Raw genomic sequence first — 24783 nt, forward strand, 5'->3', positions numbered from 1 at the left:
TTTTGTTAATATGTTTGATTTATTACAATTGTATACACTCTGATATGAGTTCCGGCTATCGAATAAAAACGTTGACACTGGGATTTGATGATGCTGCGCTCGCTCTCTCAAGTCTCAATCAGGCTATCGAAGAGAGAAGAAGAAGCAAAAGCACGCCGCGTTAAGGTTCCTCGCTTTCTGCTAAATCAAGTCAATAGTCGTCTTCTCATCCTTCGTGACCTGTATGTTCATTGAGATGTGTAGATTTAGCTCTCGAGGGTTTTATAGTGAAATTCGCCATGTTTCTGTTTCAATGCAATGCCTTTCTTCTTCTTCTTCTTCTTCTTCTTCTTTTGTTTGTATGAATTCCAATTTTCTCAATTCGAATTCGAGTATATAGTGCCTATTGAGTTCTGTGATTCTTCGCTTTTTGATCCTGTAAACCAAAAACCCTTGTCCCACTCTTTCAAATTGGGGACTCCTTTTGGGAGACATCTGTGATCCCAAACCAATTGACGAAAGTACATTCACGAACTATTGTTTCCTTGGATTTTAATTTTATGATAGAATTGAAAAGGTTGTACCGTTCGTTTGTATAAAGTTTGGTTATTCTAGGGAATGCTTTATATTTTAGCCATTCTTTTGCAGATTTGAAACGTTTCGTCTCTGGTTTTGGTGTTGTCCAATATCAATATCTTGCCTGAGGGTTTCAAGTATATAGTGCCTTGAGTTCAAGATAGTATTTACTTATACGAACATAGAGAAGAAGGCTGTCTTGTTTTGTCTTGTCTTGCGTATTCTCTCTAGAGTGAAGGAGAAGATGTCCCAGAAGCGAAATCTTCCTTCTTGGATGAGTTCAAGTGATCCTGAGGCTAGTCCAGGTAAGTCTCATAGTAAGAAGCCCAAGGATGAAAATGATAAGCATATTAAAGAGCAGACCAGTAGAAATGCCTCTTCCAACAATTCGCAACGCGGCAAAAGTTCAAATGCTACGGATCTCGCTAAACTTATGGTCTGTGTGACTAAATTACTATTGTTGTTGAAACTACATAATTTTTAGCTGTCATGTTAGTGTATATGCTTTTGTGATTTGAGCTAAAGATGAAAACTGTGCAGGATGGAGTCGTTTTTGTGCTCTCGGGCTTTGTTAACCCTGAGAGGAGCACACTTAGATCACAGGCCTTGGCAATGGGAGCCACATATCAACCTGACTGGAACTCTGACTCTACGTTGTTGATTTGTGCTTTTCCTAACACTCCCAAGTTCCGTCAAGTCGAAACTAACTGTGGAACAATAGTCTCGAAGGTTACTTTCTTTGACTTTCACAATTTTGTGCCTAGTTGAATTTCTCCTTTTCTTTATTTCTTATGTTTTAACCGTCTTCAGGAATGGATAACCGAGAGCTATAGGCAGAAGAAGTTGGTGGGTATTGAGCAATACCTTATGCATGCTGGCAAACCATGGAGGAAAAGTAGTGTTCCTCAAGATGCTATCCGAGGTAACAGAAATATATTGGAAAGGCTTTTTAGATGGAATCTTTGATAACAGTTAACTGTCTCCAGAGGTTCATATATATCACCTTGTTTTAAGGTTGATGTATGACTAAATGATGAACAAGAGATTAGCTTTTCTTATTACCCTGGTTCATTTGGATGTTCAAGTTGACCTTGTGAAGCTTAATTGATTGTATTCCAGAAAAGAGCGAACAACTTTCTAAAAAACCAGAGAAGCAAGCAGAGAAAAAACCAGAAACAAGGGGAACACCGTCAACCTCATCCAAGGTATGTTTAAGCTTCGCCCGTTAGACCCTAACAAGATTTTGGTTAACCAAAAGAAACTTCAGTTTGCTCCAGTCATGATGTTTTGACTGTTTATTTCTGTATCTTTGCAGAATAGATCAGCTTGCAATCTTGTGAAAGAGCCATTTTCTGTTACGGAGGTGAAGAAATGGGCCAGGGATGACCTAACTGAAACCATCTCATGGTTAAAAAGTCAGGAGGAGAAAGTAAGGGGCATTATTCATGATCTTCCAGAGCACATGTCTTTTTTTGTTTTTGGTTTCTGTTAGGCTAAAACCTTTGTAACAGCCAGAACCAGGCGAAATCAAGCGAATAGCTGCTGAAGGAGTCTTAACCTGTTTACAAGACGCCATAGATTCTCTTGAACAGAAGCAGGTTGATCTCTTTGAACAGTACTAGCTTTAAAAAATGTTCTTCCTCTTTGCATTTGTTAAAACTATCAGTTTCTTTGAGAAGATTGTTGTTATAATCGAAGCGTCTGAATTTATCCTCGAATGTTCTTAATTTTAGGACATTGGATCAGTTACAGAGCTATGGAGCTTTGTCCCTCGTGTAGTGAAGGAGCTTGGAAAGATCGAATCGTCTTCTAAAAAAGAAAACTCCACAGCTTCAAAGGAAGAACTTTGCAAAGAAGCAAAGTCCTGGAAAAAGATCTACGAGGCTGAGCTAGTAAAACCGGGCGAAGATGAATCATCAGGAACAAAAAGCAGAGAGACCTCTCGGGTTGCTGCTACTGGCTATGACAGTGACGAGACCGTTGAAATGACTGAAGAAGAGATCGAACTTGCTTATAGGAACGTTTCTTTAGAGTCTCATTAGTTCAGACTTGTTTCATTTTTTTTGCATATGGAAAGCACGAGACGTCTGGTTTATTCAGTTTGTTCGGTTCGAGGAGAATGTAACTGATTGAAACTTATCCGGTCTGCGTGGTTAATGCTGGTTTGGATTCGGTTTAATCGGTTGCAGTTAAGCGGGTTTAGATTTGATTTTACTTTTTTTTTTACCGGTCGATGATGATATATGAATTGATCAGGTAAATACAATTGTGATTTTTTTGGTCAATTAGGCTGAGTCTGGGATGTCTCCAATTTCTAACCGGTTTGGTTCTATCCAATTTTGATAACTGGTCTAAAATCGGACAGAAACGAATATAAACCGGAAATATGTAACCGATATGGTTAGGATAGATGAAAAGGATTGAAGTCAAGACCCTAATTTGTTATACCTTATTGGGTTTTCGTGTAGAGAGAGTTTGTGTCTTCTTTGTTTCGCAGTAGGGTTGAAGCGGATAGTACGCCACCTCTCTCTCTCTCTCTCTGCCTATCAAAGTCGCGAAGAAGAACATCTTCTTCTACTTCTTCTTCGTCCCGAGCTTCTCCCAGTAGCGCAACATAATGGGGGCTTCGCTTCCTACCAAAGAGGCCAACCTATTCAAGCTCATCGTCGTATGTTCCGATTTCCCTCTGTTTATCTCTCAGTTTTGTTTACCTTGTCTTAAAAAAAATGCGATTGTGATTCTTCTAGTCAGCGTAAATTGGATTACGATGAGTTTTATCTGCTCTGTTGAACCCTAAAATTTATAGTTAACCGTCAATGTGTTGGGTCAATTCAATAGTTGAACATGTGAAGTAAACTGTGTGCCTTAAATTCATCTAATGTTAATTTGATGTACCAAAGTTCTTAGCTTCAATTACTTTGACTACTGTTAGACCCTAATGACCTTGATTGCTTCTGGGCTTCTTTACTCGCCTAGGATCTTTTACACATGCTGAGATTGAGACCTGGTTGAGTTTTCAGCTCATAGATTCTTAATTTACTTTGTGGAACATGAAATCCCCCAGCTTTAAGAATACATATATTGTTTCTACTCTTTTTATCTAGTCAACGTGGTTCTGTAGGTTATCTTTCAGTAGTTAGTTATATGATTATGCCTTTAGCAATTTGCTATTACTACAAACATTTTTTGGGCACTAACTAAAAGATCAATTTGCTGTTAGAAACAGCACACTTGCACGGAAAACTAGTTAATTATATAACTCAATCTCGGATATCTTTAACTTAGGGTTTTGGTTTTTACCAGTATATTGTTCAACCTGCTTTGAATAGTTCACATTTTTTTCTAATGTATTTTCCTGAGGTGTTTTAGTAAATATATCATTATTCTGATTTCTGAGTGATCTCATAATGCAGAAATCATACGAGACTAAGCAGTACAAAAAAGGACTGAAGGCAGCTGATGCCATATTAAAAAAGTTTCCTGATCATGGAGGTGACTTGTATTCTATCAAAATTCTTACACTCTCCTTCTATCTTTTGTGATTTAATGTTAATATCTCCTTGCTATTTAATTTTTCTGTAAGTAGTTTTCGACATCAAGTAAAATGAAATGACTTGTTGGGCTACTATTTGCTTGGTAGCCCTGTCTCTAGTTTATGAATTTGTTCCTAATAAAGCTAATAAATTAATGTCTTAGTCTTAGGCAGTAGTGTATGATCATGTACTGATGAAACTGAAATGCTGGTATTGTTTATTCGTTACTTGTGATCTGTTCTGCTTTGTGTTAAACTGCTGAATGGTTCTGTTTTTACTGCATTATTTTTCAACCCTTCAGTTGTTCTTTTCCTTCTTTAAAGACTTGTCTCTTTTAATTTCTATAAATACCAGAGACTTTATCGATGAAAGGACTGACTCTAAACTGTATGGACCGCAAAACTGAAGCATATGAGCTTGTTCGGCTTGGAGTGAAGGTTTGAATATGCTCTACAAAAATCACAACCTCATTCCTTAGTTTCCAAACATGGTATGCTCTTTCGGGGTAACATAAGATTTTTATACTTTTATTTTTAACGCAGAATGATATCAAAAGTCATGTTTGCTGGCACGTGCTTGGTCTTCTTTACCGGTCAGACAGAGAGTATAGAGAGGCCATTAAATGCTATCGAAATGCTCTTCGAATTGATCCTGATAACCTTGAAATACTCCGAGACCTCTCACTCTTACAGGTAATTATTGGGGAATAATCGATTTAGGTGATATTATTAGGTGAACAAATTATTCTCAAAGCTGATGGTAATTCTTATTTTCTTACTGTTACTTTGTGTAAGCTTGTTCCTTGACTAATCTCTGTTGATACTTTAACAGTTTATCATATGGTTTACTTTCTTATTTTTAGGCACAAATGCGTGACTTATCCGGTTTTGTTGAGACCAGGCAGCAGCTTTTGACTTTAAAGCCTAATCACCGAATGAACTGGATTGGCTTTGCAGTCTCCCAGCATTTAAACACAAAGTATGGTCCTTGACCCCTTAAATCTCAATATGTTGTTTCACTTTACTCATTTAAATGGAATGCTAGTTTTCCTTCTTTGGACTATTTGCTAGCTGGTTAATGTACTGGTTTATCCATACGATTTGCAATTGTAGTCTTGATGACTTAAGGGGCAAATGGCGTCTGCCTTTGTTGGGACGAATCTTATATCATTAGGAAATAATATACCAATGAACATTCAGTAGAATTCTGTGAGCTTTATTCTTTTTACTAGTAAAAGCTTCCCATATGTATCAACTTAACTAACCTCTTAACTTGTTTTATTTTTTGCTGAAACAAGTGCTTCTAAAGCTGTTGAAATTTTGGAAGCGTATGAAGGTACCTTAGAGGATGATTATCCTCCTGAGAACGAGCTAATCGAACATACTGAAATGATTCTTTACAAGGTATCACGCTGAAATTTTACAAGTATCATACCTTGATTGTAGTCTTTCTAGTTTTTATTCCCTGAAAAATCATACGTACCGTAAACTGGTATCATACATTTATCTCTTAATGAAAATACCAAAAGTTCAAGTTGGTTGGTAAAAGTACGATTTATTGCTTGGATCATACATGTTTGAAACACACATGTATTCCTTTGTGACAAAAGCATACCTCTCACAAGAAGTGTTTAATATTTGAAACGTCTCTTCAAGCCACCTGCGATGGTGGTGCTCTGTTCACTCTTTGTCCTGAAACTTCTCTGTTTGAGCAACCTACATGTGGCATTAGCACAGTTTTGATATCTGTAAATCTCAGCTGGATTTTTCTTTCCTTCCAGGTTTCCTTGCTTGAGGAGAGTGGTTCTTTTGACAAAGCTCTTGAGGAGTTGCACAAAAAAGAGCCGAAAATAGTAAATTCATAAATCTTATAGTGCAATATATTTGAATCATAGGATACACACATAGTAAATTTAACATTTCTCGTTTGGTTGTTTCCAGGTTGATAAATTGTCTTACAAAGAACAAGAGGTATCTCTTTTGTCAAAGCTTGGTCATCTAGAAGAAGCCAATAAACTCTACAGGGTTTTGCTTTCCATGAACCCTGACAATTACAGGTTTTTTACATTACTCTTCAAGTCATCCTAGAACAATTAGCTGTATATTCTTTTTTCGTTTTTCTCTATTGTCGCATCTATTTGTTCTCCTTCATTAATTTTAGCATACAATTGACACTCTCAAAGGCTTCTATATATTTTTGGGCATTGTCAATTTTTCTAAACAAATAAAAAGTGCATTTCTCACTTTTTCAGATACTATGAAGGCCTCCAAAAATGCCTTGGTTTATATTCAGAAAGTGGTCAATATTCGTCCGACCAGATTGAGAAGTTAAATGCCTTGTACCAGTCTCTAAGTGAGCAGTACACTAGGTCATCCGCTGTTAAGGTGAGATAAGGCAGATGAGTGCCTGTTGGTCATACATATTCTAATATTCTTCTACCTCATAGGGAACTTACTAGCTAACCAGTTTACACTCGTCCGATAATTTTTGGCTGCTGATACGTTAAATTCTAAGACTGGGAATAAGTAATTTACTTATTTTCTATTTCCTCATTTCAGAGAATACCATTGGACTTTCTGCAAGATGAAAACTTTAAGGAGGCTGTAGCAAACTACATTAAACCTCTATTGACAAAGGTATCTTTTCGTGCCCTTGAGTCTCTTTACTTAGACAATTTTCTAATAAAATAGGTTCTTATTTGTCTTGATTCTTGTCTCAGGGTGTCCCTTCATTATTTTCTGATCTGTCATCTCTGTATGATCACCCTCGCAAGGTTAGTTTCCCTGCTTTGTCCTGGAGCATTCTATCTCCAATTTTATGGATCTAGCTTCACTATACTTTTCTATATATGTTTCAATGCTTATTTTGTTTATCCAGCCTGATATATTGGAGCAATTAGTTGTTGAGATGGAACATTCGATTAGGACTACCGGAAGTTACCCAGGAAGGTATACAACTGAATTCATTACTGAAGCTGTCACTGAATTTTCATCATCTTATATATTTATTATATACAAAAGCAACGCTGAAAATGTTATTAAAGTTAGTGATGATCAGTCTATTCTTTTGTTTAATTCTTAATTGATGCAGTGATGTGAAAGAGCCTCCTTCCACACTATTGTGGACATTGTTTTTCTTGGCTCAGGTTCACTTTTGCTACTACTGTCTTAATTCTCTTAATAATTAACAGTTTTACGTTTGACGTTTCGTGTGTTCTATGGTAATACGTTTTTTTTTCTTTTAAAATTCAGCATTATGACAAGCGTGGTCAATATGATGTTGCGCTCTGTAAAATTGACGAAGCCATTGCTCATACGCCGACAGTTATTGATCTGTACTCCGTTAAGGTATCCCTGTTTATCATTGCCAAAAATCTTTTCATAAGCTTCTGACCCATCAGTTTGTATTATGTCACTATCGCTGCTTGCACTATGTATAGAGACACATTTTCAAAACTTATTTGACTGGGTGATTGGGTTTTAATTTCTTTAGTTATTGCGATTGGGTTATCAGAATATGTCTGATGTGTGCACACTGTGTCAGGTCCGCTTTTTGTATGAGGATGTTCTTGTTTCTTCTTAACGCTTGTACTTGTTTCTCTCAACAGAGCCGAATAATGAAGCATGCAGGAGACTTGACTGCCGCTGCTGCCCTTGCTGATGAAGCTAGAGGCATGGACCTAGCAGATCGTTATATAAACAGTGAATGCGTTAAGCGTATGTTGCAAGCTGATCAGGTTTTACATCTCGGTTTTTGTATTATATTGTTTTGGTCATGTCTTTTGACGTTAAGCCTCAATGCTAATTCTCCATTCTGTGAACTTTTCTGTTAAAGGTGCCTTTGGCTGAGAAAACTGCTGTTTTATTTACAAAAGAGGGGGATCAGCTCAACAATCTTCATGACATGCAGTGCATGTGGTATGGCTCTATAGAACCCTGAGTAGTTTTGCATATGTAAAATTGATCAGTCAGATATCTTTCTAATGGCTGTCTTTTTATCTTATTTTGTTGAAGGTATGATCTTGCATCTGGGGATAGTTACTTCCGGCAGGGTGATCTTGGACGTGCTCTCAAGAAGTTTTTGGCTGTGGAGAAGCACTATGCTGACATTTCTGAAGATCAATTTGATTTCCACTCATATTGCTTAAGAAAAATGACGTTGCGTTCATATGTTGACATGCTTAAATTCCAAGACCGATTACACTCATTCCCATATTTCCACAAAGCAGCAATCAGAGCAATCAGGTGAACTATTTGTTGCATAAATGTAATCTTGCGACAGTATCTTCTGTGTGGATGCATGATGGGTTCCATTTAACTGTAGTCTCATTTACCTCTCGGCCTGATGTTCAGGTGCTACCTGAAATTGCATGACTCTCCCAAGTCAACTGCTGAAGAAGATGAAATGTCAAAGTTGGCTCCTGCTCAGAAGAAGAAAATCAAGAAGCAGAAAAAGGCAGAAGCCCGAGCTAAGAAAGTAGGTGTTTTCAGTGATTTGAAGAGTGAATTGACACTAAGATGGCTTAAGAGTGTTCTTCTTCGTTTCAGGAAGCTGAGAGTAAGAGTGAAGAATCAACTGCCGGTGGTGCCTCTAAGTCTGGCAAACGAAATGTGAAACCTGTAGACCCAGATCCTCATGGGCAGAAGTTAATTCAGGTTGTTGTTTGCTTCATTTGTACGATATCTTGGTCGTCACCACAACTGTGTCATGAATCTTTACTTTAATATGGCTAACTAAAGAACTTAATCTGTACAGGTTGAAGAGCCAATGGCAGAGGCTTCAAAGTACCTGAGACTACTCCAGAAACATTCACCTAATTCGTTGGAGACTCATCTACTTTCCTTTGAGGTCAATATGAGAAAACAGAAGTTTCTACTTGCATTCCAGGTAATTGATTTAGTTCCTTATTCAAGCTATCATGCTTCTTCCTTTTTTTTGGTGCAAGGGATCTATCATGATTTTATAATATACTTTTTAAAAGCATTCGGCTTTCCTCTCATTTTTCCATTCTTCAGGCTGTCAAGCAATTGCTTAAATTGGATGCGGAGAACCCTGATTCACATCGTTCCTTGGTATGAAATCTGTGCAACTTGTGATGTTTTAAGGAATAGTTTAATAATTTAAAGGATAGAAGGGATAATAAATAATGTTTGCCCTTCAAGAGTTATATGTTTGTGGCTTATACTTTTGAATTTTGATGACAGGTTAAATTCTTTCTCAAGACAGGATCGACAAGTGCTCCAACGACTGCAGCTGAGAAACTTCGTTGGAGTGTCCTAGAGGCGGAGCGGCCATCAATTAGGTGACTACTTGAACTTTTATTGAATCTGACTGTTACTTTTCTATTTTACATTGGGATAAATTATTTATTCGTTTGCATTCTAGTCAATTGCAGAATAAATCACTAATGGAGGCAAACAAAGAGTTTCTTGGTAGACATGAAGGTGCAAATCAAATTGATTACATTTACTCTCACGGAGAGTTTACACTGTCTGATATTAAGATGGTAACATTTCCATTTAACTACGCAGATTCTTTGGTGCACAGAGCTGCATATGCAGAAATGCTGTACCTTTTAGATCCAAGCAAGAAAACGGAGGCTATCAAAATAATTGAAGACTCAACCAATAAAGTGGTTCAAACGTAATGCTCCATCAAACACATATACCTTATGATTCCTTGCTCTCTGTTTTTTTGGTATGTTTAACATCGGTTGTCCATGTTCAGAAATGGAGCTCCAGGACCAGCAAGAGAATGGAAACTCAAAGACTGTATAGTCGTTCATAAGCTCCTAGAAACAGTTCTCGTCGACTCGGAAGCTGCCTCCAGTAAGCATTAAACATCTTTACACTGCACCAATATTACTTCTCTGCGAGTGCATTTTGATTTATTGCGTCTGGTTGGTCTTGTGAACCCATGAGCACACTTCCATGATAGTAAAGTCCTTAGGTTTAGAAGTATTAAGTTGCTTTGAAGTGATAAGCCGGGTGTTGGGTACAATTGCAGGATGGAAATCACGCTGCGCCGAGTATTTTCCCTGTTCAACTCACTTTGAAGGCAAGCGGAGCTCAGTGATGCCTGATTCAGTGTACAACTCATCTCGTAAGAGCAATGAGAATGGTGACATGCCAAACCATCCAATGGGTCAGACTGAGTTGAGCGACGGACAACTCTCACTGAAGAATCTCTCAATCTCAACCTGAAGGAGGACCTCTTAGTTATCAAATAAGAAGCAAAAGCAACCCAGGAGATAATTTACAAAAGATGGAATGCGATCCATTCTTTCAGACCCGAATCAAACTTGAGATTAAGTGAATCTTTCGCAGAGGTGTGGAGTTTGTAACATGCCAAATGTGTATAATTGTTTTTCTATACAAGGCTGGGTTTCAAAGTTTGAAGAACAAATGCCACAAAGAGAGTCTTGTCTTCTTCTCTTTTTTTTCGTTTTATTTCCCTCTCGACACTTTCTTTAAGAGGATGCTTCTAGCTTTTTTTAATGTTGTACCCTTTTTTTTTGTTCGGTTTCTCCACATTATTTATTTTCCCCACTACAATATCTGTTTAAGCTTCTTGACATATCTGAAAATTTTTGATTTGTTGAGCGTGTTGTTACATTTGTTACTGGTGTTGCACTTTTTTCTTATCTACGTTCTTTCACATGCTTGCATTAACACATTTATTTGAAATTCTATTGATTTGGAAAGTTACATCTCATAAACAAACAAAATGAATAAACAGCAACTCAACTATACAAGTTTTTAAGTCTATACACATCGAAGACTGCTGGGATCAACTCTCTCTCTCTCTTGCCTCAGTTTTTTTTGTCTATGAGGAAGCACTGCTGCTTTCTCCGACCTCATTTTTACAGAGAGGGCAAGTCGCATTGATTTTAAGCCATTTATCTACGCAGTCTACATGGAAGACATGTGAGCATGGCAGCTCTCTTACATCTTCGTCATCTCCATATCTAGTCAAGCAGATGCAACAGCTCTGCAAAACCAAATGCAGACAATAGTTAATAGTTGAACATAGGGCTAACTAGGCACATTGTACTCCTATATACAATTGACTTAAACTACTACTAAGTCAAATGTGACCACAGCCGACACTAAAGGGATCTGAGTGGTATTTACTTACGGCATCCTCGCCTGATATAAGACGTTTCTTTTGGGATCCCAACAGAAGAAATCCACCTTCACCTTCCTCTGAAAATTCCAAATCATTTCTACATTTTGATTTGAACCTGTAGACAGGCAGTGTGTTGATGGCCTCTGCAGTGGCTCCTCTAGTTTGTGAGAAGTTTTCTCGAAATCCGAGAACAGAGATTAAGCAAGGCAAACAACAGCATATGGTTGCACATAGTATGAATGGCATTGCATATCCAATGCAACTAAAAGTAAGGAACGCTATACATAACCTGCAGGGCCGAACCAGACAAAAAAAAACATGAGTGTTAAGAGTTTCAATTAACCATTGAGACATAAGAGCGGATAAAGTGGAGAGGGCGTGTACCTGTACAGTTTAGGTGAATCAGAAGGAGATGAGTGACCTCCAAATATCCATACATTCCCCACAACAAACCACACAGCAAAGAAACAATCAATGGCCATCTTGAAGTGGTCCACCAGGCCGTTGAGTCTGCAAGTCACAAACAATTATCAATTTCGATTTCTTAGCTAACCAAACCAATTGTTTCCAAGGCCAATTCAAAGCTATGCGTACCTTGTTCTTAAGCTTTCCCTAACTTGATTGTTTCTAGGTGCTGCACTCAATGCGACGCCGTTTTCTTCATCTGCTGCTTGAGCAACTGAGACGGCAGTATAAGGTGTGGACTCTGAAGGGTGATTATTATTGCCTTGAGAAGAGGTAGTAGCACGTTGTGAAGAATCTTGCCCTGTACCTCGGTTGTAAGTGCGAAAACGCCAATAGAGAATAGGGAGGGTGGCAATACAGCCAGAAGTATATCCAACGACCCAAGTAAACAACGGCGCTTCCGGATGTTCATCTTTAGCGAGAACCATAACTACTATGGCGGCAACAATTTGAGCCACAGTGACAACTAACTCAACAGAGATCCAAAGGCCAGAATTCAAAGGACTCCTAGGGCGAGCATTGGCATCATCTCCTCTCCTAGAAGAAGTTGTTGATCTCTGCTGAGGAGGAGTCAACGGAGATGGATGGGGCAAGTGTTGTGTACCACCATTTGATGATGATGATGATGATGATGTTGTCTCTTCTTCAACAAGGTGTGAGCTAACCTGAGGAGTTAAGTCATCGATGGAAGATCTTGATGAGGAGTCGTGGTGGTGGTCAATGCTAGTGATATCAACGATGTGATCAGGGTTACTGAGGTCCATTAACAAAGGATCTTGATCAGTTTGGGATGTAGTTGGTCGTCCAATGGAAGAAACATCCATCTAAATCCAAGTCGAAAACTGAAGACGCTCCAAATTCTCAGCAAAATATATATATCTCCAAAGCATTAGTGTTTGTTCGTTCGTTCGTTCACCAAAGCCCAATGTAAAGTCGTAACAAGAGCCAGAAGAAGAAATGGTAAAACGGTTCACCTGGTTACAGCACAGAGAAGACCATGAGGAAAGCAAATAGTAGCATTTAGGATCATCAGAGGAAACCCTAACTCAATAACAAAAACCAAAAAAAAAAAAAAAAAAAAAAAATCCAACTTGGGAGTAAGACCCACCAAACAATTTTGACTCTTTCAAATCCATAAAATTCTGATCTTGATGAAAACCCCAAAACCAAAGAAGAAGAAGAAAAATAAAAAAAGCAACCTTTGCATAAAATTAGGGTCCTGAAACACAAATCCGGACTTGGCAAAAAGAATCGAAACTACGACGAAGAAGAAGAAGAGTCGAAGATATAGAATGAATTGGTGAAGCTGCGGGGTCTTTCGATGATTACCAAAAATTGAAAAAAAAGCTGCGGTTGTTGAATTCTTCTTAGTTGGTGTACCTTGTGCTCTTCTTCTTCTTCATTCCTCCAGCCTAAAGGACAAAATTATGATTCGGCAGCTGATATTATTTCAGCTTTTGCTTTGGCAGTAATTTGGGAGATGATAGATAAGAGTGTGATTTAGTTGTTGTCTTGTTGTTTTACTATTAAGTAATAACACACTCTCTCTCTCTCTCTCTCTCTCATGATTACTTGACTAGATTTCGTTATTGCAATATTCTAAACCGTTGGATCTTCTCTGATCCGACGGTTATATCTTACTCCTTATTCACTTATTCAGAAGGTTAGTTCTTCGCTTGCCTCATTTAACTAATTCTTTCCTTAGAAAGAAATAACTAATAAGCTAGGGAAAATGGCCAAAATCAACCCCAAACTATTTGTCAAACGCTTTTTTATACCTAAATTTCAATATCCTGTAAATAACAACCTGAACTATATTAAAATTCAAATTTGCTACCTAAACTATATAAAATATTGTCAATTTCAACATCTGTTCGAATTGTGTTAAATCAGAGTTTAATGATGTTGAGTTAGATGATCTGTGTCATCCACATGGCACTGGGAATGACCAAAACTAAGTTGTTTTGGTTATTTTAATGTGTGTTGTGGCAAAAAACAAAGCGTTTGACAAGAGTATTGGAGTCCGTTTTCGGGTGTGTTGTGAGACTTCATTTTTGGTCATTTCTTGCTACAAAATACCCAAAATGACCAAAACGACATAGTTTTGGTAAGTCCCAGTATTATTTTGAAGTCACGGACCATCTGACTCAACATCATTAAACTCTGATTTAACATTGTTCGAACAAAGGTTGAAATTGACAACATTTTATAGTTTAGGTAGCAAATTTGAATTTTAATACAACTCAAGTTGTTATTTGCAGGGTGTTGAAGTTTAGGTATAAAAATCGTTTAGTAAATAGTTGGGGTTGATTTTAGCTGTTTTCTTCTGATAACCTGTTATAAAAGAGAAAAAAAATAATCCGAAAAAAGAATAAGCTGCTATAAATTGAACGAGTGAAGGTCCATATAGAGCCCAGCCCATATGATGTATTCTTGACCCATCACAAAAAATCTGGCTTTGTTTGGGCTTAAATGTGGTAATCATATACTAGTAGTTTTTTTTTTTTTTTTTCCAGACTCACCACTATCATGTTATTGTTAAAATATCCACAAGGTCACAAGGTAAACTACATGACATATACGCATTTGAAGAAAAAAGAAAGAGCAAATGTCCTTTTAAACATCAAAATCGGAAGAGAGAAGTCTAAATAAATCTCTATTATTAACACTCGTCCAATAAAAAAAATAGTCTCACAATGCCTCAAATTTATCATTTATTATGTGTACTCTCACATGGGTCTAAAATTTATAATAGGAATTCCAAGTTCTATAAGTTTGTTAGAACTGTTTCATTCCATGCGCGCATCATATATAAATGAAACGAACCAAAACAAAACGAAAGAACGGCTGACCGGAATTACCGGTCACGGATCTGTCAATGGAAACAGGTAAATTCCCCACGTGTCGCCAATAGGATCCATCTTTGTCTTTTAAATGTTTCACAATGAAGAAACAGAGTCACGTGATTCCCCCTGCTACTCGTAATTAATTATGTCCCCGCTCTTTTCTTTTTGTCTAAAACGTTTTTCTCCTTTTTCTATGATTCGTGTTTTTTATTCACTGTTATCACATATATACTACTTTGAAATAAGAATTGAAATTAAGTTTGCTTGTTATTGATATAAGCACAGTTTCAAAGATAACTTATATCAGATATGAAAGAAACTGTTAGCTTAATACAGTAGTTTTTCAAACTTTTCTCACTAAAATACTGATATTCTTTTGCTTCCTCTTAATTTGTCACAGAGCATGAATTCTTTTGCTTGAGAAATGATTTTCATAACTGGCTTATGTTCATCATTTTATTATTTCTTTTCAAACACTGATGTAGTAGTTAATTTCAAAATCTAATACTCCCTCCGTTTCAAAATATAAAATGTTTTGGAAAAGTTTGTTGTTTCATAATATAGGATGTTTTCAAATTTCAATGCAACCTTTAGATTAGTTTAGTATATTATATTATGCAGTCTTGTTTCTGATTGATTGAACTTGTTAAAAGTAAATACTTCTTAATCTGTGTGTTTGCTTAAAACATCCTATATTTTGAAACGGAGAAAGCATTATTTAATAAAATTTTCTTTTCCATACGCATATATAACTTGGGATCTTAAAAAAGCGAGGTTATAATTAGAACACAATAATGATAATATAACAAACAAGCGTATGTTGCTTCCAGATCTTTATCATTCTAAAAAAATCGGAATATTATGAGATATATATAGGAAATAAAGTTAAAACAGAATTTAAGCTACCCCATATTTCATATTTCGAGAATCTTCTTTTGTTTGGATCCACAAAAATACTGTTACTTAAATAGTGTGTAGCTGTACGATGATGGATAATTTAGGAGTGCACTATTTTCACATTGATAGTATATATATATATGTGTGTTTTTATTTATATAATGGTGAAATTTTAATCGAGAAATTAAATTGGAAAGTGACAAGAAAGTGTAGACAAAAAAATAACACTATTGAAGATCTCTCTAGATTCGAGAAGATATATCATACTATATGGAACTGAAATTGATGTCCGACAGACACATGCGCAATTAAATCCACTAATGACAGTTTAGGAGATGCACGCTAAGTTAAGTATAAATGAGCCCACACCACATGAAGTAGAAGCTAATCACCACCAACTATTCACTTGCTTTCGTGGAGATATAAAAACCGCCAGTTACAGGAAACGTGTCATTATAGGTAGGGTTCACTAGGTTTTTTAGCTTACTAAGTATAGAGAGCGACTATAAAATCCAAAGTTGGAAACCTTTACAGTCTCATACACACTCAAGCCAAAATTTAGTGCCATATTGTCTCATCACTTTCCGCACTTTTATTCTTAACTTTTATAAATAGATTAAGAAGATAGAGAGACGACAGTTAATGTCACCGGAGGAATACGTCAGGGTTAGGCCGGATTCCGGTGGTGATCTTGGAGGAACTGAGCTGACCCTAGCTTTGCCCGGCACTCCGACAAATACATCGGACGGTCCAAAAAAGCACGGACACAAACGTAGATTCCTCGAGACCGTTGATTTAAAACTCAGGAAAGACGACCAAGAGAATAATAATAATACTATCTCAAGCATGATAACTAATAAGTACGGCGTACTAAATTTTTTTTTATTTATTTATCGTTGCATGTATGTACATATAGTATAGAGATACGCAAGTTAAATAGATCTTTGTTTATCCTGGTTTTAGTGACCAGTTGGTGGGGTGGCCGCCGGTAGCGACGGCGAGGAAAACAGTGACGATGACGGTGAAGCGGAAATACGTGAAAGTGGCAGTGGACGGTGCGGCGTATCTCAGAAAAATTGATCTTGAGATGTACGATTGCTACGGACAACTTTTCACCGCTCTAGAAAACATGTTTCAGGGGATAATAACAATATGTAAGTAATCGCGAGAGAGAGAGAGAGAGAGAGAGAGAGAGAGAGAGAGAGAGAGAGAGAGAGAGAGAGAGAGAGAGAGAGAGAGAGAGAGAGAGAGAGAGAGAGAGGGGTTAAAGAAAAATATACTTTGATTTTGATTTGTTTTGATGGACTGACGAAGTGGAGGGTATTATAGTAAATTGACTTTTAGAGTGGGTTTTTTTGGACGATGGTAGGTAAAGTGACGACGGAGTTGGAGAGGAAGGGAGAGTTTGTGGCTACTTACGAAGATAAGGACGGTGACTGGATGTTAGTCGGAGATGTGCCGTGGATGTGAGTTACACTTGTGTGGGCTTTTTAACACTTTCCCTTATTTTCTTTTTCTCAACTTAATTACTCTATGTACTACTCTTTCCATTTTTAACCAGAACTTAAAATTAACAAATTTATTAACCAAAGTTTTTTTTATTACTGCGTTATTTTTTGGTGAAGGAAACTAAATTCCCTTGGAATTAATGATACTGTGGTGCAGGATGTTTGTGGAATCGTGCAAGCGTGTGAGGTTGATGAAAAGATAGAGAAAACAAACAGACGTACTAGTTTACACCTTCGCCAGGGTGATCAGTTTCTTCACATGTAGTTAGTAAACTCAGAAAGGCATTGTATGGACTAAAACAAAACTCCGGCTCTGTTTCCTCATAGTAATTATTTTCTTATATAGGCGATTTGACGATCTCTATCTCTTGAATCTCAATTACACGAAAGTTTTGTCATAACGGTAAAAGGCACTATATAGCTAAGGTTATCCCAACGCAGGGTTTTAGTGGAGAAGGAAAAAAAAAAAATCAGAATAAAGAAAAAATGTAAGAGAGGCTCTAATATTGCATACTTGATTATGGTTTAAGAGCTCGTACGTGTCGAGTGTTCGTTGGCTGAACAAAAAAATAGAAGAACCAAAAAAACATTTGTTCGACGATTACAATTTTTTTTCTCTCGATCTCTCTCTCGCTGTTTCTCTCTCGATCGAAGGCCATTCTTGACAAAAGGAAGGAGAAAGATATGTTACAGCTATGGAATCAGAGGCGAATGTGGAGAAGAAAGGGGAAGCGGAAGGGATTTAATCTCGGAGCCGAATCGGATGATATTGATTTGAGTTTGGAGTCGAGTCATTCATATGAGGTTGAAGCAATTGGAAGCAAGGGTAAGTTTCTCTGTGTAGTAGGTTGAATTCGCGAATAGTTAGTAGGGATTTGAGTTTATTCGATTTTGTTCGTAAATTTGGGATTAGGGTTGGTTGTTCTCATTTCTTTGTTTCTGAATTTGTACTTTGGTTCATTTGATTCTTACCTCTTGGAAGATGCTTTGCTGGTCGGTGATGGTTCTGATGGATCATTTTCTTCTCTGCCCTATATCTTCAGGTAGTGTTCTTTCTCTTAACCGATTTTTTCTGTCTTTCTACATAAGTGAAATCAAATACCTTTGTCTCTTTGATGCAGGCAGTCGAGGTACAAAGATTAATGTGTGGGAGGGTTTGAAGAGAGAAACATCAGGTTACTAACTGGTCTCTTGCCCTATATCTCTGTTGGTTTCTCATGTTTCATCGTATTTGTGATGTGTTTTTCAGGTTCTCTTGATGTGTTTTATTGTGTGTTCTTTTGCTTGGATAGGTTTTGGTTATTCTTTTGAATGTGTTTCTTGCAGTTTAAAACTGTTTTGGTTTACTATCATGTTGTGTTGTCTTAATCCGACAAGGTGAGGCGCTGAGATGAATAGATTGATGCTTGGTGATGCTATGCTTGATGATGCTTGGTGCTGCTATTCAGAGGACCGAGAGATTAATGTAAGTGATTTCTCTTTTTTAACTCTATTCCTATAACAGTTCATTCTTGATGACACCATTGATGTTTACTTGTCTTTTTTGTTATTTCAGGTTTTCGATGATGCTTTTAACAATCAGTAATTGGCTTCTCTTGTGTTAGTTGATCTTGTGTATGTGGTTTGGTGTTTGTAATCGGCTTCAGCTTTATTAAAGTTTGGCCATGTTTATAAAGCAAGAGAGAAACGGGTTAGTGTGTGTCTCTTTTTACAATCAATGTTGTTGTTTTTGAGTTATTCACATAAAGATTTGTCGGAGATTCTGTTGATTTGATGTCTTTCTTCTTGTTGGGTTGTGAGAATTTTAGGTGTTGTGTTGTGTTGTGTTGTTGTCGTTGATAGTTTCGTTTGTGACACTTAAACACAAATGCTTGGTAGGTAGTTGTAATAGTTAAACACTTGTTGTGAATAGTTTAGTGAATCGTTTTACAACATTGTTCTGTTCTTATAACATGGTTATGTTCTTATAACATGGTTTTGTTCTTATAACATAGTTATGTTCTTATAACATAGTTCTGTTCTTATAACATGGTTCTGTTCTGTTTTTAATTCTTATCTCATGTGTTGTTTGCTTATCCTCGGCAGGTTTACGTTCTGCTATTCCCGTGAACCTTGTGATCTCACGTCGGCACAAGAGAATGAAACTGGTTTGTGGTTCTGCTCTTCCCGTGAACCTGCAGCTGTCACGTCGGCACAAGAGAACATAAGTCTTTGTGTTTTTCCTTCCCGTGAACATGCAGCTGTGTTTTTCTTTCCACAATTGTTGTTCAATAAACTTGTATATATAGCAAACTAGAATCGGCTACTCTTGATTGTAATCACTCTCATATTCAGTCTGCTTTATTCTCAAGTTTCAAATATTTTCTCATCCCAACTTACTCTCAAACAAGTACAGGTTTTGTTTTTATCTCACCAAACCACAAACTTTCTTACGATTTTAAACCACAAATTTTTGGAGATACAAGTATATAAAACGATTGTTCGGACTTATCAAACACTCACCAATTCACTCTCTATCTTATCAAACACTCTATATCTTTTATTTCACTTTTCTTTTAAAATGGCATCTTCTTCACACAATAATTTTGATGACACCATTGATGAATGCTTAAATCAAGTTTGTGACCAAATTTCCAATCAAGTTTGGCAATCTCTTCTCACTCCACCTGTTCAACATTAACAACCACCCAAACCAATTTGGTTTGGTTGAGAATCTTTGGGCAAAATTTGGAGAATACAATTAAGTATTTCTTTTTTTTTTATGAATTTTACATCTCTTTTATTATGTTTTAATGTTTTCCTATGTTTAAAATTTTATGAAATACAATAATTTTATAAACATATATGACTTATTTAATTTTTTTATTTTCAAAAAAGAAAATTAAATTAAGAGACTCAAAATAAGAATTCACCATGGGAGAACTTTTAATTAACAAACCCAAAGTTCTTAATCATCTCAAACTACAAAATATATGAATAAACAATTTAAGAGCCCCTAAAATATATCCCCATTGGGTTGCCCTAAGCTGAAGATTTCGATATCGAGAAGATGGCAAAGAAAATTCCACTTGGCGATTTGTAAGTTGAGAAACACATATATACCACTATATCAATTACCAAGTTGGAGATGCAAACAATAGATATATGAATGAAATGCATACATGGAAGATTTTATATCTAAATAGTTTTCTACATTTTGTTTTGGATTTACAGTTCCATGTTTGATTTGCTATAATGTTTGTTACAAATCCAGCTTTTTTTTTATATTAAGGAACAGTTTCTTGCTGCATCTTAGAAATTTACTCTAAAACCAAATACTGTATTGTCATTCTTATTTCTTATGTTTCAATTCCATAATCATCTTTTCGACTCATCATTCTTAATTTGACTTGTTCTTTGCTCACGGTAAACGAAGATTATAATTCAAACCTGATTACAAAAATTCACGTTAAATCTCACGAAAAACTGGATTTAGCATATCCACACTATAGTGAGACTAATAAGGTACATTAAATTTGGTTGGTAATGAAGTTTAGATGTGAAGCGAACAGTGTCTCCACTTTACAGAACGTAATTAAACATACGCATCAGATCTTCGACAAGCTTTAATTCGATCATAACGTAAACATACGCATAAGATTATGATCACTAATGCATAAATATTGTCCACAATGTGATCCACAACCTACATATTCAATCCCTCCTTCAATTCGACATACCTGTACGTAAAGCTCTCTTGTATAAATACCTTAATACTAAGATTTACCCTACCACAGGTCTATTCGTTTTCATAAATCATTTAAATAGGTTAGTGTACAATATAATCAGGTTTTTTTAGTTAGTTAATATAAATATTAGAATATTATATATAATATTTTGTATTTGCAAAATTTACCCCATAATAAATTTATTTGTTTTGTAATATCAATGCACTTATATATATATATATTTTATTTTGGTGTTTTTACAATAATTAACCGTACTTGTTAATAAAATTATATGGATTGACTTTGAAAGAACAATAAATATGTGTACTTTCAAAAATACAATGAACTACGATTAAAATCAAATTTGTTTTAAGACCATGGTTTTGTGCATGGTCTTAAACCATGGTCAAAAATACAATGAAATATGATTAAAATCAAATTTATGGTGATTAATAGTGTTTAAGACCATGGTTTTTTGGAAAATAATTTCAAAAAAGATTATTGCACAAAAATATAATTTAAAAATGTTAAGATAGATTTTTAAAATATATATCTGTTTATAGAAATTCAAATCACATCATATGTTGAAAAAAATATAATATTTTTTTAACTTTATGTATTAAATAGTAATTCAAATAATTAAAAATAAGATTAAATAAAAGTGAAAGGAGAATTATATTTTAATCTAACATATTGCTTTAAATTAGGTAGATAGATTTTAGGAAATTTGAAATTAATATTATCAAATAAGAAAATGATTATGTTTGGTTGTAAGGATTGTAGAGAATTTAATTGAGATTTGTTTGGATACCAAGATAAAAAAAAATGACACAAAAATATACTCCAAAAATATTAAGATAGATTTTTACTCCTAATGATATTTACATTTTTAGATATATATGCTAAAAATGTATCGAATTTACATTTTTAGATATATATGCTAAAAATGTATCGAACTTTTTTGGCCGTCGAACTATATATTTGTTTTGTTACTTTTAATTGTTATTCAAAAACCACTGTACAAACAAAACTTTTTAATCAGTGCCGACCACCACGATCTAAACATGACAACATCGACAAGACAGACAAGATTTTCCTGCTTCACTAATCTCACACACATACAACTGACCACAAAACTTAAAAATAACAAATATTAAATTATCAAAAAATATATATATAATATATGTGCAGTATAGTACTGTAACAAATAGCATGTCAAAAGATGGAAGGAAGAACAACGTGTGGCGTAGTGTTTATATACTCTCTCTTACATAAAAAGAGTAATACATTTTAAGGCAATGGAGACAGCATCTCCGTCAGTTTGCAAGTATCGGGTTCCTTTCTTCATCGATATCTATCGCAAGGACACGGTCTGGGTCCGAGCCGCTTGGTCCTTCCGCGTAAAGAGTTGGAAGATACGCCTTATATGCCGGCAAGTACCGCGATACAAAGTCATTCACCTACACAGATTGTATATTTCAACATTCAAAGCAACAACAAATTGTTTTTCTTCTGTAACCACTTCTATAGTGTACTTATATTAGTCTAAACTGTTTATTTTACCTCTTCATCCGACATCCCAGCTTTGCCAGCCTGCCTCATGGCGATTTCCGCCTGTTCAAACCAAAAACAAAACCCGGGTTTGTATAGAAAAACGCAGCGAAAACACACCATTGGTTTTGTTTATCAGATATACAAACCTGAAGACGCCACCGGTATACATAACTTGGGTCCTGGATTTTGATGACGACCCAAGCATCAATGTACTTGTCCCATGCGTCATAATACGCTTCAAGGTTCTTATTCACAATCTCCAGCTGCAGAAAGAGAAAGAGAGTTTTTCATTATAGCATGTGTTGTATTGCGCGACTCAAATTGGTTTTAAGGGAGTTGAAATAACCTGCGGATCAACTGCTTTAACAACGTCAGCTGGGAGAGGCTTAAAACCAAGCATCCATCCCTCAAAGAGAATAACCTGGAGATCATCAAACATTTTTTTAATGGACTTGTATCCTTGTAACCTTGAACAGAACACTTGAAAAGATGGTAAATACCGTAAGAGGTCCTTCAACTTCAGGCCACGTTGATGAATCGGCTCTGTCACCTCTCCCACTATAGGCAGACTGCAGCCAAATAAGAATGAATCAAAGAGTTAAGAACAGGTTCCTCTGTTTTCTTTCTACGTTTTGTGATACTAAGTGATGAAGCAGAGAAGATATTACTCACCTTATCATACCTAGGTACCTTCATCTTCATGCCTGTTAATGATCCAAAAACTTAAAACGGTAAATAAGAAAATAGCAACCACCAAGAATAAAACTCTATAGATGGAAACAAACCTTCTTTGGTCAGTTTAGTCAGGGCTTCTAGTGTTTCAACAGAGAGTTGCAGATCATGGCTTCCTGAATTTCCACGATACTGGTGGATACAAAGAAGAAACCATGACGATATTGTCAAACTAAAGAAAAGAAATATGCTGAGAATTTTCAAGATGAGTTTACCTCTAGAAGTGCATTCCCTGGATTATTTTCTCTCAATTCAGTCTGAATAAAAAAAGGATGGAAGCTAAGAAACGGAGAAGAAAGAACATCCAGACAACTGAGGTTACAAGTAAAACCTTATATAATGATATCTTACCTGACCTTGTGCAGTCAAGTAAAAATCGTCTATTGATACTGTCGCCGACTTCCTGACATAATATTGCCTTTGTGTTAGTATAAGAATCACAGAGGAATATGTTGCAGCAGACCAAGTGTACCTTTTTGTAGTTTTGAAAAGATAATCAAGTGCAAACACAAGTGTAGTCTTGCCACATCCTTGAGGCGCGCTAAATCCAATCTGCAATTGTCAAACACACATCATCTATCCACCCCATCATTTAATTTGAGGTTATAATTATAAAAAACAAGTGAGTAGTACCACTAATGGAGGAACATCATCATCTCCATCATGAAACTTGGAGTTATGGAGAGCAATCTGATCTTCGCACCACATAAAAACAGGAATATAGTAGTGGTATAGCCTAGCTTTCTGAGGAATAGTGAGCTTAAGCTCATTAAGCTGAAAGAGTCTGCAGAGCTGTGAGCCGTAGAGTAACCATTTGTCAATAGAAAGGCCAACTCTTTCAGGAGTAATACCAATCTTGTCAACGAGAGGACCGGAGCATATGAATTCAAAAAGATCAGAGACTGAAGAGACATCAACTGTTTTTGTTGTTGGTAACGAGTAGCATTTGTTGGAGACCCCACCATAACTTGTAGCATAATCATGAACCATTGAATTGTCCTGAATCCACGAGCATCCACAGCCTACACGTAAAAAAAATGCAAAAAAGAAGGTCATCATCACTCTAGTCTATCCACAACAATCTTAAAACCTGAAGTTGCAGAGCCGGTTACGACTATTACGATTAATTTAAGTCAGTAAATTCAAAACAATGTCTGACAAGACAGATGAAACAATCTAAACCTTAACACAGAAACTCCAAAAAATCTGTTTTTTTTTTTTTTTTTTTTTTTTTTTTGTTTACTCTTAGGAACCATCAGAAAACATTCGAAAATTCTTGAGGAATCTGCCGAAAATGCAAACCAATGAATACAAAATTCATTAGAGAAACAGGACCAAAAAGAACAGATTTTTTAAACAAAAACAATAAAGAAACAAGAGGAACCAAAGATTACAAGAGACCCAGGAGAAGAAAAAAAAGAGAAATTAAAAGAATTGGAGGGGTTGGTTTACCAGAGAAGGAGAAAAGGGTTGGAATCGGAGAAAGCTTGGAGGAGGAAGAAGAAGAGAGGACATGGTCGTTAAATTTGGAAGAAGAAGGACGATGATGTCTTTTGAAATTAAAAGAATTGGAAATAGGATTAGGATTAGAGTGACACGGAGGAATCAGTGGATAATCTCTGGGATTATTATAATGCTGAAGGGTCGCTTGCCATGCCGATGATATCAAACTTGTACTTGATGATATGGCCACCGCCATTTTCGACCCCTTCTCCCCTTCTCTCTTCTCTCTATCTCAAAGCAGACCGACACATCAGCAATGAAGAAGAAGAACTAATTGATAATTTTTTTTTATTTCCTTGCCACATAATATGTGAGTCATATTCCTCCCCTGGGATAATGTGTCATTAATGCTCTG

The 24783-nt window shown here is 36.1% G+C and overlaps 5 protein-coding genes across 15 annotated transcripts; 3 read left to right on the top strand and 2 right to left on the bottom strand.

Annotated features, from left to right (window-relative positions):
- The first annotated feature begins 11 nt into the window (after nucleotides 1–11).
- On the top strand, nucleotides 12–2734 carry LOC104705100 (DNA-repair protein XRCC1). 9 transcript variants are annotated; one of them, XR_015561406.1, is made up of 8 exons: nucleotides 12–165; nucleotides 628–991; nucleotides 1096–1284; nucleotides 1366–1477; nucleotides 1675–1760; nucleotides 1871–1984; nucleotides 2071–2153; nucleotides 2289–2734. XR_015561406.1 is itself a non-coding variant. In XM_087457505.1 (8 exons), exons 2-8 carry the CDS (start codon nucleotides 800–802, stop codon nucleotides 2595–2597), a joined length of 1089 nt encoding a protein of 362 aa, XP_087313631.1. In that variant the 5' UTR covers nucleotides 12–165; nucleotides 628–799; the 3' UTR covers nucleotides 2598–2734. The 9 variants fall into 9 exon arrangements, 3 of the variants coding, with proteins under 3 accessions (XP_087313631.1, XP_019083567.1, XP_087313632.1); XR_015561409.1 differs by having other exon boundaries at nucleotides 1876–1984; nucleotides 2067–2153; XM_087457505.1 differs by having other exon boundaries at nucleotides 2067–2153.
- A 224-nt stretch (nucleotides 2735–2958) lies between these two features.
- On the top strand, nucleotides 2959–10709 carry LOC104703401 (N-terminal acetyltransferase A complex auxiliary subunit NAA15). Its single transcript, XM_010419407.3, has 26 exons — nucleotides 2959–3223; nucleotides 3969–4047; nucleotides 4443–4525; nucleotides 4631–4780; nucleotides 4951–5066; nucleotides 5386–5491; nucleotides 5869–5940; nucleotides 6029–6144; nucleotides 6340–6472; nucleotides 6647–6724; nucleotides 6808–6861; nucleotides 6966–7036; nucleotides 7179–7233; nucleotides 7340–7435; nucleotides 7696–7824; nucleotides 7923–8005; nucleotides 8102–8332; nucleotides 8441–8564; nucleotides 8636–8743; nucleotides 8844–8975; nucleotides 9104–9160; nucleotides 9293–9390; nucleotides 9474–9532; nucleotides 9620–9731; nucleotides 9816–9916; nucleotides 10095–10709. The coding sequence occupies exons 1-26, from the start codon at nucleotides 3173–3175 to the stop codon at nucleotides 10289–10291; spliced, it is 2691 nt and encodes an 896-aa protein (XP_010417709.2). The 5' UTR covers nucleotides 2959–3172; the 3' UTR covers nucleotides 10292–10709.
- Nucleotides 10710–10750: 41 nt separating this feature from the next.
- LOC104703402 (E3 ubiquitin-protein ligase At1g63170) lies at nucleotides 10751–13287 on the bottom strand. 3 transcript variants are annotated; one of them, XM_010419410.2, is made up of 5 exons: nucleotides 13062–13287; nucleotides 11811–12655; nucleotides 11601–11726; nucleotides 11226–11505; nucleotides 10751–11078 (listed from the first exon to the last, which is right to left on the bottom strand). In XM_010419410.2, exons 2-5 carry the CDS (start codon nucleotides 12503–12505, stop codon nucleotides 10914–10916), a joined length of 1266 nt encoding a protein of 421 aa, XP_010417712.2. In that variant the 5' UTR covers nucleotides 12506–12655; nucleotides 13062–13287; the 3' UTR covers nucleotides 10751–10913. The 3 variants fall into 3 exon arrangements, with proteins under 3 accessions (XP_010417712.2, XP_010417710.2, XP_010417711.2); XM_010419408.2 differs by having other exon boundaries at nucleotides 13011–13287; XM_010419409.2 differs by having other exon boundaries at nucleotides 12881–13225.
- A 2650-nt stretch (nucleotides 13288–15937) lies between these two features.
- Nucleotides 15938–17296, top strand: LOC104703404 (auxin-responsive protein IAA15-like). The gene is made up of 4 exons (XM_019227274.2): nucleotides 15938–16284; nucleotides 16388–16578; nucleotides 16794–16890; nucleotides 17090–17296. The coding sequence occupies exons 1-4, from the start codon at nucleotides 16067–16069 to the stop codon at nucleotides 17133–17135; spliced, it is 552 nt and encodes a 183-aa protein (XP_019082819.1). The 5' UTR covers nucleotides 15938–16066; the 3' UTR covers nucleotides 17136–17296.
- Nucleotides 17297–21797: 4501 nt separating this feature from the next.
- Nucleotides 21798–24763, bottom strand: LOC104703407 (D-glycerate 3-kinase, chloroplastic). Its single transcript, XM_010419413.3, has 12 exons — nucleotides 24378–24763; nucleotides 23559–23947; nucleotides 23398–23477; nucleotides 23277–23328; nucleotides 23141–23182; nucleotides 22979–23057; nucleotides 22866–22897; nucleotides 22694–22762; nucleotides 22540–22614; nucleotides 22340–22456; nucleotides 22203–22253; nucleotides 21798–22099 (listed from the first exon to the last, which is right to left on the bottom strand). The coding sequence occupies exons 1-12, from the start codon at nucleotides 24622–24624 to the stop codon at nucleotides 21956–21958; spliced, it is 1377 nt and encodes a 458-aa protein (XP_010417715.2). The 5' UTR covers nucleotides 24625–24763; the 3' UTR covers nucleotides 21798–21955.
- Between the last annotated feature and the right edge of the window lie 20 nt (nucleotides 24764–24783).

The sequence above is a fragment of the Camelina sativa genome, chromosome 7, assembly GCF_030686135.1.
Source record: "Camelina sativa cultivar CO46 ecotype springtype chromosome 7, ASM3068613v1".
Lineage (NCBI taxonomy): Eukaryota > Viridiplantae > Streptophyta > Magnoliopsida > Brassicales > Brassicaceae > Camelina > Camelina sativa.

What these genes read in the sequence shown, in the direction of transcription:
- LOC104705100 (XM_087457505.1), top strand. Translation starts at nt 800, where the DNA reads ATGTCCCAGAAGCGAAATCTTCCTTCTTGGATGAGTTCAAGTGATCCT. An exon ending in TAAAAAGTCAGGAGGAGAAA is followed by an intron (nt 1,985 to 2,066) that starts GTAAGGGGCATT and finishes CCTTTGTAACAG; the next exon opens with CCAGAACCAGGCGAAATCAA. An exon ending in ATTCTCTTGAACAGAAGCAG is followed by an intron (nt 2,154 to 2,288) that starts GTTGATCTCTTT and finishes TCTTAATTTTAG; the next exon opens with GACATTGGATCAGTTACAGA.
- LOC104703401 (XM_010419407.3), top strand. Translation starts at nt 3,173, where the DNA reads ATGGGGGCTTCGCTTCCTACCAAAGAGGCCAACCTATTCAAGCTCATC. An exon ending in TTAAACCTCTATTGACAAAG is followed by an intron (nt 6,725 to 6,807) that starts GTATCTTTTCGT and finishes TTCTTGTCTCAG; the next exon opens with GGTGTCCCTTCATTATTTTC. An exon ending in GTTTCTTGGTAGACATGAAG is followed by an intron (nt 9,533 to 9,619) that starts GTGCAAATCAAA and finishes TTAACTACGCAG; the next exon opens with ATTCTTTGGTGCACAGAGCT.
- LOC104703402 (XM_010419410.2), bottom strand. Translation starts at nt 12,505, where the DNA reads ATGGATGTTTCTTCCATTGGACGACCAACTACATCCCAAACTGATCAA. An exon ending in AGGGAAAGCTTAAGAACAAG is followed by an intron (nt 11,727 to 11,810) that starts GTACGCATAGCT and finishes TGTGACTTGCAG; the next exon opens with ACTCAACGGCCTGGTGGACC. An exon ending in GATTCACCTAAACTGTACAG is followed by an intron (nt 11,506 to 11,600) that starts GTACACGCCCTC and finishes TCGGCCCTGCAG; the next exon opens with GTTATGTATAGCGTTCCTTA.
- LOC104703404 (XM_019227274.2), top strand. Translation starts at nt 16,067, where the DNA reads ATGTCACCGGAGGAATACGTCAGGGTTAGGCCGGATTCCGGTGGTGAT. An exon ending in TCAAGCATGATAACTAATAA is followed by an intron (nt 16,285 to 16,387) that starts GTACGGCGTACT and finishes TCCTGGTTTTAG; the next exon opens with TGACCAGTTGGTGGGGTGGC. An exon ending in GTCGGAGATGTGCCGTGGAT is followed by an intron (nt 16,891 to 17,089) that starts GTGAGTTACACT and finishes ACTGTGGTGCAG; the next exon opens with GATGTTTGTGGAATCGTGCA.
- LOC104703407 (XM_010419413.3), bottom strand. Translation starts at nt 24,624, where the DNA reads ATGGCGGTGGCCATATCATCAAGTACAAGTTTGATATCATCGGCATGG. An exon ending in GACTAAACTGACCAAAGAAG is followed by an intron (nt 22,898 to 22,978) that starts GTTTGTTTCCAT and finishes GATCATTAACAG; the next exon opens with GCATGAAGATGAAGGTACCT. An exon ending in AGGTACCTAGGTATGATAAG is followed by an intron (nt 22,763 to 22,865) that starts GTGAGTAATATC and finishes ATTTGGCTGCAG; the next exon opens with TCTGCCTATAGTGGGAGAGG.